The sequence below is a fragment of the Lactuca sativa genome, chromosome 7 (assembly GCF_002870075.4).
Source record: "Lactuca sativa cultivar Salinas chromosome 7, Lsat_Salinas_v11, whole genome shotgun sequence".
Classification (NCBI taxonomy): domain Eukaryota; kingdom Viridiplantae; phylum Streptophyta; class Magnoliopsida; order Asterales; family Asteraceae; genus Lactuca; species Lactuca sativa.
In genome coordinates this window covers 43,642,077-43,654,195 of record NC_056629.2, presented here as the reverse complement: position 1 = coordinate 43,654,195, position 12,119 = coordinate 43,642,077, and the positions used below count along the sequence as shown (strand labels likewise).

Below are 12,119 nucleotides of genomic sequence, written 5' to 3'. Positions count from 1 at the left end.
ACCCTAACGTGAGAGATGAAAGAGATCTTGAGGATCTTGAGTCAAACCGGGAACCCAACCCAGAAGGTAAGTAAATATTCTATAAATCGGTACATCAACAATTTATATTCTTATCATAATAATTGGATTTAATGATAACATTACATACATATGATGTGGTCCCATAACTATCTAACACTTTCTTATTCAAGTAGTATATATGTAGGAGAAGTAAGTATAGGTTGTGAGAGTTTCTATACACAAATACATGTTGATAGAAATCAAGGACAATGGGTAAGCACAAATCAATCTCAATCTCAAGGACAACGTAATCAAGAAGATGTAGATAACATTATACTTCACCCTATATGGGAAAAGATAAAGGTGAACTCTAATGATTAAGCCAAAGTTATTAGAAGTTGAAATTATTAAAAAAAAATTAAGTCATTTTATAAGATCGTGACCGGGTTTTAGGCAATGAAAATTCTACAGGTAAATTTTAACATATTAAAATTATTAACCCATCCATGCAAACCGGGATACCTGATACCCATGGGTATACATGCAAACCTAGTGGTTATTTACTAGAGAAACCGAGAATCCGTCGTTACGGAACCGTTTAGAATATGGTTTTATAATCAAACTAGATTATGACCCGCGTTAAACGCTGGGGAACGCATAAATAAAATATAAATGTATATAGATATTGCAGAATAATTATAAAAAACCAGGGTTATTGGTATTATTGAAATGTGTAGAAAATACACTGAAATCGGTAAATATATATGGTCGTTGAAGGACCTCTTTGTGAACAATTTTTTTTGTTTGATTAGTTGAACGACCTTTCTCGTCATAAAGTATCTCCAAACCTTTTTTACTTGTGACACGGAAAAACAGCTACATACAGCTGGCCATGCGCGAAAACAGGTCTATGCAAGTATAATCCAACATTTGACAATGTACTTTCAAAATACATTGTTATTTCATGGTTATAGTGCAAAATAGAATTGTTTATTTCAAAAAATAGAAACGTACTTATGTTTATTCGAAATGAACCACATAAACCCCCCACAATATTAAATATAAAGAAACTCTAGCAAATAAATATAAAAACAATTATGTTTGCTCGATTTAGATTTTGCCCGTGACTCATTGGAAATGTGAAAAGTACATAATTAGCATACAAATTACTTGTTATTACGAGACGAATTAAACAATAAATACATGATGATGCTGTATTTTTTTATGATAATGATAAAATAATGGAAAAATGAATGCTTACTTCAAGACATTTGCAGACGTTTGTGTAAGGTCTAGGTCTTAACTGCTGAGTATTCATATCTTTTACATATAACTATTAAATGGTTATTTAAAGATGAATTAAAATTTCATTTCTATTTCTTGCCGATTTAGAAGTATGTTTCGACCATTTTTGCATCAGATAAAAAACATATAGGTTCTTTTAGTATTACTGCAATCTTATTTTCATATAAAATTACTTTTTTTTGCATCAGACCAAACTCGGTGTTTTCAGCATTATTATCATCCTATATTATACATTCTTGATGGTTTTGAAAAGTTCACTTCAATTTCTCATTTATTTTTAAAAGTTCATTGTTATTTCTTGTTGCTTTTAGAAATATGTTTTAGACTATTTTTTGCATCAGACCAAATTTGAAGGTTATTTTTGTATTATTACCATCGTATATGTTCCATTTTATTTTTATTATTTGAATAAGGTTTTTGTAGTTCAAAACCGATACGAATATAAGAATACTGACTATATATTAACCGATTCTCTATAATGTATAATTAAAAATCAAGACAGTATAATCATAATTTATTGATGTTAGTTAAAATGTAATTTATTTAGCGATGAGGTTAGTTTTTGGTTATTTATTTGGGAAGTATAATATGTACTAGGCGAATCCCCGCGCGTTGCGCGAGAATAGAATTATATAGTTAAAATAATAACTTTTACCAAATTATTATTTAATATTTTTCTACTTTGAAACAAAATGTTAGTAGTAAAGCAAACATATATTTAACATATTAGTTTTATTAGACATTATAGTTTAATTTTTAAGTCATTGTGATATATACAATTATTTGATAATTTTATAAACTGTTTAAAATTGTGTAAATTATATATCAAATGAATGATAATATAACGGGTAACAAAACATATGAACAAAAATATGAACTGCAACTTTTAATAACATAAAAATAGAAAAACATCTATTATAACCTTTATATTAATATATATATATATATATATATATATATATATATATATATATATATATATATATATAAGCTTTGGGCTAATATGTTAAAAAGGCATTGGAAGATAAATTCTAATATATGCAAAACCATTCAACATTTAGAACAAACTATAACTCATGAAAATTATAATTTATACAAAATACCTCCATATACTAATAAATATAATAAACAAATAGAAAAAATTTCTAGGCTAAAGATAGGCATAAAAAAATATGAAAAATCAAGAAGTCATAATTTAGAATCGATAAAGCATATTTCCTCAATCCTAACAAAAACAACCTGTTAAAATGAAATTCTCGAATTTAGAATATCAAGTTGATTTTTATTACTTAAAAGATATTGAATATTATAAAGATTATAACCATAAAAAAAGAGTTTGGCATGAAGAAAATTTTTCATACTACTTAAGATTTCTCCATTTAGGCCTTTGGGAAGATTATGTTTTATCAAATAAAATTGATTCTCCTTTTTTTCAATGGTTTGAATTAATTTATGCCCCTAAACATAAAATAAATTACCCATTTAAAAATGATTCTATCACTCCTATTTTTGAGAAAAAATATAAAGATATTATTTCTAATAAAGAAATTATTGCTAATTTTCCACCAAAAGGAGAAATTATTATTAACGATATGTTTATTGCAACTCCTTTAGTTCAAGCCCCAAACCAATTAACTACTGAAAAGGGTCTTCAAAAAATTATTTACCAAAATAATTATGCAAATGAAACCTTATCTAGTATTACCGAGCATTTAGTTAAAATTGAAGAAAAAATTTTCAAAGATAAAAACGTTAACAAGCATGATATGGCAAGCACTAGTAATTTAAGTTTTGTTCCTTGCCAAATCGATGGTAATTTTAATCTAAGAAATACAGATTTAATTAACGAATTAGAAAAAAGACTTTCAAAACTTCATATCTCAAACACTAATAATATTAATACTCTTACGAATGAAGAATCTGAAAATAGTGATATTAATAGTGAAACAAATTTTGAAACTCTTGCTCAACAATTTGATACAAATGATGACATTAATCAACTCACTAATGACTTTTCAAAACTTAATAAAATTCATCAATCAAAGCAAAGCACTTTCGGAAAAAAAATCCAAAACCAACCATAAGAAATTATTGGAATAGACCCTCTCTTCCAGATGTTCAACTTGAAGAACGAACTTTTCAATTTGATCGTTCTCAATATGATGGTAATTCTGTTTATGAATGGAATATTGATGGCCTGAACATCAAATTATGAATATTGTTCAAGAAATGACTATGACTGCTAATGCTTATAAAGCTCATAATAATACTCAACTCCAAATTGTTAATATTATTACTTCTGGTTTTACTGACAGTCTTAAAGGCTGGTGGGATTTCTATATTTCACAAGAAGAAAAAGATTATATTTTATCTGCTAAGAAAACTATTATAAAACAAGAAAATAATCAACAAATACAAACGTTTGAAGATGATATGGTTAACACTTTAATTTTTGCTATTATCAAAAACTTTGTAGGAGATCCTACTACTTTTCAAGAAAAAACTTCAGAAATTTTAATGAATTTACATTGTAGAAAACTTACTGATTTTAGATGGTATAAAAATAATTATCTTGTTAAAGTTTTTTCAAGACCTGTTTGTAAAGAGTCCTATTGGAAAGAACGTTTTATTGCTGGCCTTCCAAAACTCTTTGCGGAAAGAGTTAGACAAAAATTAAGAGAAAATTTTAATAATACCATCCCTTATCAAAATTTAACTTATGGAGATTTAATAAACTATATTAATAAAGAGGGATTAGCAGTTTGTGCTGATCTTAGGTTTAAAGAAAAACTCAAAAAAGATAGAATTAACAGTAAAAATGAATTGAGAAATTTTTGCCAACAATATGGTTATCAGCCCTTGAATGGTCCGTCTACTTCAAAATCTAAAGTATTTAATAAAAGATCTTCAAAATATTTCAGGAAAAAGAAATATAATCTTCCAGAAAATTATAAAAAGGGCAAAGATTACGCTTCAAAATCTAAAAAACCTTATAGACTAAATTATAAAAAATCTAAAAGAAAATCAAAAGATATTATTATTTGTCATAAATGTGGGCGTAATTGTCATACAGCTAATAATTGTTATGCTAAGACAAAAATAAATGAGTTAAATGTCTCTGAAGACTTGAAAAAACAAATAAGAAAAATTATTTTAAATACTGATTCAGATTCCGATGAAAGTATTTCTGACTTTCAAACAAATGATTTAAATATTCTGGAAAATACTACTTCAAGTTCTGAAGATTCTGATATTTGCGAGTGTATTGGTAAATGTCACTGTAACAATTTAATCAATGTAATTACTAGTAGCTCCATTAATGTTCTTTCACAAGATGATAAAGATCTTTTAAACTCTCTTGATTCTATAAAAGATAAAAATATCCAATAATTGCTAATAAAACAGATGCTTAATAAAACTAATAACATAACTCCAGCTAATAATGAAAATTTTAATTTAAAAAATATATACGAAAGATTTACTGAAGCAAAACCAATTTCTATGCAAGAACTTCAAGAAGAATTAAAAATAGTAAAACAAGAAATAAAAGAAATAAAAAATAAAATTTGTATTTTAGAAAAGAAAAAACCTTCTACCTTTAAAAACAAAAATATAGAAATTAATAACGAAGAAGAAAATAAAATTGAAAATGTAACTATTGGTAAACTTATAAATAATCAAGTTTCTCAAAAATGGAACACTCAAATTACTTTAGTCAAAGATAATTTTAAAATCAACTTAACTGCTTTAATTGATAGTGGTGCTGATATGAATTGTATTCAAGAAGGAATTTTTCCTACACAATTTTATGAAAAAACTACATCTAGACTTACTGGTGCCGGAGGTACAAAATTAATTGTAAATAATAAAGTTTCTGATGTTCATATTTGTAATGACCAAGATTATTGTTATAAAACTCACCTAATTTTAGTAAAAGATCTCTCTTCTCCTTTAATTCTAGGAACGCCTTTCATTACAAAATTATATCCTTCTATGGTTCATGATGATGGTATAAGAACCAATGTCTTTGGAAAGGAAATTATATTTAAGTTTTGTGAACCTCCTCTATATTCAACGATTAATGTCCTTAATTATAAAACGCAACAAGCCAAATATCTTATTAACGAAATAAATAATGTTCGAATAACTAATCAATTAAATGATAATAATATTTAAAATAAAATAACAGGTTTAAAATTAAAATTTGAGAAAAATGTTTGTTCTAATATTCCTAATGCCTTTTGGAATAGAAAGCAACATATTGTAAAACTACCATATATAAAATTTTTTAATGAAAAGGATATTCCTTCAAAATCTAGAGCCATTCACATGAATAATGAATTAGAAAGTCATTGTAAAAATGAAATTCAGGATTTAATAAATAAAAAACTCATAAGACCTTCTAAATCACCATGGTCTTGTTCAACATTTTATGTCATGAATGCCGCAGAATTAGAAAGAGGATCACCAAGATTAGTTATCAATTATAAACCTTTAAACAAAGTTTTAGAATGGATTCGTTATCCTATTCCTAATAAACGAAATTTGCTAAAAAAGCTTTTTGATTCAAAAATATTTTCAAAGTTTGATATGAAATCAGGATTTTGGCAAATACAACTTCATGAAGAAGATAAATACAAAACTGGTTTTAATGTTCCCTTTGGACATTTTGAATGGAATGTAATGCCTTTTGGATTAAAAAATGCTCCTTCTGAATTCCAAAATATTATGAATGATATCATAACTCCTATAAGTAGTTTTGCTATTGCTTATATTGACGATGTCCTAATTTTTTCAAAATCAATTGATCAACATTTTAAACATTTAAATCAATTTTATGACTTGATTTATCAAAATGGCTTAGCTGTCTCTGCAGCAAAAATGCATTTATTTAAAAATGAAATTCGTTTTTTAGGACATGATATTGTCAAAAACACTATTAGACCTATTACAAGGAGCTTGCAATTTTCTACTAAATTTCCTGATGAAATTAAAGATAAAAAGCAACTTCAAAGATTTTTAGGATGCTGAAATTATATCCATGATTTTTTTCAAAGATTTAGGGATCATATGTAAACCACTTTATAATCGATTAAAAGACAATCCTGAACCATGGACTCAAAAACATACAGATATAATTAAATATATAAAACAAAAGGTCCCTACTTTGTCATGTTTAAATTTACCTCATCCCGATGCCAAAATCATAGTTGAAACCGATGCTAGTGATATTGGATTCGGAGGAATTTTAAAACAAAAATTTGTTAACTCAACTGAAGAGCAATTGGTTCGATATTATTCTGGTGCATGGAATGATACACAGAAAAACTATTCAACTGTCAAAAAAGAAATTTTATGTGACAACCCGAAATTTCCAATTGTATGAACATCATCTATTCAATAGAAGCTAGTTCAGTTTCTGTGATTTTCAAGCTTTTCCAAACAAGTTTGTGTACATTAGGGTTTACGTTTTAGGTGATATCAGGAGAGTGGATACTCCTGGTTTTGTGAAACTTGGGCATTTCAAGTTTCATAATGTTACAGTCCAACATCAGGAATGAAAATATTTTCTACCAAAATATTCCAGGACTATAAATAGTTTTCTGAATTAAATTAATTCATTATTCACAATTCCAAATAGAGAAAAGCCATATTCTCTCTGACGGATCTTCGGGTTTTCATCCTAGATTGTGAGTCTACTTTTCTATATGTGTTTCAATACTTGTTTAATGTATATTAACAACAATTACATGTCTAGATGTCAAGATCCGGGAGTTTACCGCCCAAGAACGTTCTTGGGGAGTAAACTCCAAAATGGAACATTATGGCTTCCTAGTCCCAATCCCTTGCTAGAAGACTTGTATAGGAGATAGGGTATGACATTTATAGGCCAAAAAGCATTCAAGAAACACAAGTTCTAGGAGTTTACGGCCAAGGAACTACCTTGGGCCGTAAACCCCTTTTTAAGGGCAATTAGTGCCCTAAACTCCCCCTAAATGCTTAAAGACCTTTACCCTAAATTGCCTGTGCTTATTTTAGGTATCAAAAGACATCAAATACATAAGTTTCTAGGAGTTTACGGCCAAGGAACTACCTTGGGCCGTAAACCCCTTTCCAAGGGCTTAAATGCCCTAAAACTCTCCCCAAATGCTTAAGGACCTTAACCACTTGTACTTGTGCTTGTTTAGAACACCAAAAGCCCATAAAAACCATAAGTTTTTAGGAGTTTACGGCCAAGAACCCTTCTTGGGCCGTAAACCCCTTTTGTGGGACAAAAATCATTCCAAGCTACCCTTAAGCCTCTAGACAATTTACCTTGCACCTTTGGGACTAGAATGGAGAGTAGAACACATCTAAACCACTCCTTGAAAGGAGTTTACGGCCAAGGAACATGGCTTGGGCCGTAAACTCCAAGTGAAGGCACCAAAGTGTGCCTCTTGTTCCCATTAGCCTTAGATAAAATCATGGATGCCATTCTTGATGTTTAAGTGCCTCAAATCAATTTATTTCCTAGAGTTTACGGCCGTAAACTCTAAGGTGAAGGACCTTAGGCCGTAAACTCCCTTATGGAGTGTTCTAGAGCCTTAAAACTACTTCATGCATTATTCCAATAAAGATAGAAGTGTTCTAGATGCAAGATAACACCACAAAACACCCAAAAACACCATTTGAGGAGTTCACGGCCATAAACCTATGAGTTTACGGCCGTAAACTCCAAGATGTGGGGTTTGTTGGATGGTGAACCCCTATACAAGGCCCTTTGATGTTTCAAACCCTTTTGCCTTGTCCCGCAGCAACTTAGATGCAACCATTTGAACCCTAAACACTCATTAAAGTGTTTAAATGTTTTCTAAGTGCCTTAACTTATTTATTTAAGTTATTATATGTCTAATTAGTTATATATATGTTTATTATATGATAACTAGGCTCGTGCGTATAAACCAGTCTCCGCTTGTCACCTAGCACGGTAGCCGACACTGCAATTCAAACGACTCACCACAAGTGAGTTCATACCCCTTGAATCAACCTTTGAAATGATTTTAAGTGTTTTAAATACTTTATGGGGGGGAATACAAGTCAAATACTTATAAGTTATTGCTTCAATCACATGTGATTGCATTTAATCACATGTGATTAATGACTAGGAAAACAACGATTTTCACACTGTTCAAACTGTTTTTCAACTGCTTTACTATTTAAATGTTTTATAAACTGTTTTACTATCCAAACTTACTTATAGACTGTGATTCAATCAAATGCTTCTTATACTTAAACTGTTTTATCAAGTTATGCTTTCAAAATGATTTATAAATCGACATCAAGTCAATCTTCTCTTGAAATTATATTTATGCTTCAAATGTTTTATGAAAACTTATTTATGCTTTTATATATTCAATTGCATGTCCATATATGTATAGATGTAAAAATAATGTTTAAAGGACTTAGGAAGGCCATCCGCCCTATTTCCTTTTCGCGCCTTGAGATGTGGTCTGGTGGGATTTCGGGTGACCATCCGAAGGTCGTTTCAATATTACTTATATATCCTATATACATATATAGACATAAAAGTACTTCCATATTCATACTCATCAGTACATCATTAGCTGGTTACCATCGGGGTAACGCAGGACAATACATATACAGATATACTAGAAACAATACATATACAGATATACTAGAAACAATACATATACAGATATACTAGAAACAATACATATACAGATATACTAGAAACAATACATATACAGATACACAAGAAACAATACATATACAAATATACTAGAAACAATACATATACAGAGATATGAGAAACAATACATATACAGATATACAAGAAACAATACATATACATAAATACGTAATAATTGTGATCCACTGTATCGGGCGTGCCTTAAATGTCATGGCCCGAGTTGTAGCCAGAATTCTCTTGGAGGGAGAGCGTGAGTTTGCGTATAGATCTATACTGGATTGACTATCCTACACCTTGCTGCTAGCTACAGCCGGACCTGCAGGTCTGCGGGTGCCAAACGTCATTTCTTATTACGACCGTTCATTATGTCGTTGATTATCAGTCGATAGCATGGTGCAATTAATCACAATAAACCTTAATATAAATCCGGTTTAAGGTAGTAGTATTTAGTACAGCAGTAGTCTTATGATACAAAGCTACAATACTACAATGATTTACCCATTGCATATTTTAGTGATAATCTCACTTAAGCATTAGTGTACAAACTATATTTTTAACAAATGATAGTTATATTTGGGTAATCACACACTTTACAACAGACAAGTTTACAAAAACCGCCTAGCCTTGGTAGAAGGTTACTTTTATAGAAAATATAGGATTTTCTGAGAGATTCAAACTTTTACAAACACTTTCAAACATTTGTTTACATTTTTACAAACTTATACATTGGGACAGGTTCAAACGTTTTTACAAGAAACATTGACACTAAAATACTTATGAACTCACCAGCTTTATGCTGATAAACTCTTTCAAAATAACTTGTATTCTCAGGTCATCAGTTGACAGGTACCGAGGCCAGCTTTTGAGAAGATGGAGTGCATTCAAGACTCATCTCATATTATTTTGTGTTTCATTATTTTTGGTGTCTATAGCTGTACAGAACACACTTGTATTAAAATTATATATTTAATGCAATGGATGATGTTGTTTGCTTATTTACATTTACTGTGTTGTGATACTATACATGACGTCCTCCGCCCCAGAACGTTTCCGCCGTTCTTGGTTTTGGGGTGTGACAGATTTGGTATCAGAGCATTGTTTATAGTGAATCAAGTATATCAACCCATAAAAGATATACTAATCTATAAACCCAAAAGGGACTAAAACACTCTGACCAAGAGTCTATACTTTAAATAATAAAATATTTAATCAAGTATACTAGTCTACATTTATACTAAAATCAGTGTCACAATGACAAGAACAAAAGTATTACGATTGTTGAATATCACAAGTGAGCTCGGGGATGTATGGTCAGTCCTTGGAGTGGCATAGCCTGATCAACTATGCTGGTCCTAGGAGTGATTAGCATATGCCCTAGAATGGTTGTGATATGTTAGCAAGTCTAAAAACTTACCAACAGTACCACAAGAAGATCAGTAGAACTTAGAACTTAAAATACTATAGGAGTATTTTGTGCTATTAGTTACACGTATACTATATTCTTATACCTCTCTTCTCGCGTAGATCTAAATGGCTGGATTCCATCATGGCGACCCGTACTTTCCCAATGAAGGCAATGCCGGATGGATCGATGAAGAGCCTGAAGATGAGCATCCAATCCCTTTGGATGATCACCTCGCAGAAGGCTTTTCAGATGGATCTGCCTCCGAGCCTGAAGTTAACAACCTACCGCTAATAGGTCAAGCTCCGAACAACAACCCTCGACCAGGATTTCCAGGCCCTACTCCCATGTGGGCAAACAACTTGAATCGCTGGAGTGATGAGCAGGGTCAGCCCTTACCATATTTTGGGGACCGAACCTTTTACAATGTTAGCGATGGTGGCTCTGCCGACAGAGCTCTGCCGGTAATCATCCGCAGAATAGCTCGTAATGTCGAGCAAGGTCGAGCAGCCATCGACCGGGTCATGGAGATTGATGCCAATTCAGGTGTCAATACAGTCCGCATCCGCCGTCTCGAAGAAGACATGGAACGGACCCGGAGAACCAACGAAACTCTGCAGCAACAGCTGGCTGCCTCACGTGCTGAAGTCTTAGAACTTCGAGCTCGTCAGAGAGCTCAGGACCGACACCTTCAAGAGGTGTTTCGCCAAGTGTCCGACCTCAGGGATCGCCCGAGGAATTCCCATCGCCATTAGATGATGTCTAGTACATCTCTGTCTTTTGATTTAGGGATAGCCTTGAACTTATGTGCTCTAAGTGGCACTTGTCTATAAAATATTCCTAACTTTCGGTACGCTAATTAGGAATCTAGGACTGTCAGTATTGTCCTTATGGTATGATGTAAGACCTACTGTTAGGTCGATTTTCCTTGAACTTATTACATCAGTAATACCCGTACTATTGAAATCTACCTAATCTGTGGGGAAAAAATTTGTACACTTGTGTATTCCTACTAATATTTCTTATTGTGATTTCAAACACTCATTCAACGGTTGGGCTATGGTTATTTAGTCCATGAGTCACTCTCACTTTGCTTACAAATTGATTCTTATCATCCTTCTTGTTTTATAAACTTATAGCTGAAGGATGCCTCCTCGCAAGTCTCCCAAAAATAGGAATAATCCTATACCTCCACCGCCTCCACCACCTGCAATCATCGATACTGCAGCCCTGAATGCTGCCGTAGCTGCAGCAGTGGCAACTGCCATGGCTCAATATCACTCGTCTGATGCTAGCAGAGGTGGAACCCCGGTGGAATCTATCCCAGTTGAAATCCCTGTGCGCTCGAGGGAGTGCTCTTACAAGGATTTTACAAACTGCAAGCCGAAGCCTTTCTATGGCACCGGCGGAGTCATTGCTCTCTCGCAATGGTTCGAGAAGACGGAATCGGTCTTCGAAATCTGTTCGTGCCCTGCAGCATTCAAAGTGAAATATGCCGCATGCACCTTCGAGGATAAAGCCCTAACGTGGTGGAACGGCCACGTCAAAGCCCTAACTCTCGTCGTGGCTAACGACATGGGCTGGGCAACGTTGAAGGACCTCATGACGGAGGAATACTGCCTTAGGGGCGAAGTCCAGAAGTTAGAACATGAACTCTGGAATCTGACAATGAAGGGCACCAACGTGATCGCTTACACTGCCCGCTTTAGCGAACTGGTGGCC

At 32.2% G+C, this 12,119-nt stretch overlaps 1 protein-coding gene across 1 annotated transcript; it reads left to right on the top strand.

Annotated features, from left to right (window-relative positions):
• Positions 1-3,540: 3,540 nt before the first annotated feature.
• Positions 3,541-4,695, top strand: LOC128127227 (uncharacterized). The gene has a single exon (XM_052765665.1). The coding sequence runs from the start codon at positions 3,541-3,543 to the stop codon at positions 4,693-4,695; it is 1,155 nt and encodes a 384-aa protein (XP_052621625.1).
• Positions 4,696-12,119: the final 7,424 nt, after the last annotated feature.

Coding starts and splice junctions, on each gene's coding strand:
- LOC128127227 (XM_052765665.1), top strand. CDS start 3,541: ATGACTGCTAATGCTTATAAAGCTCATAATAATACTCAACTCCAAATT.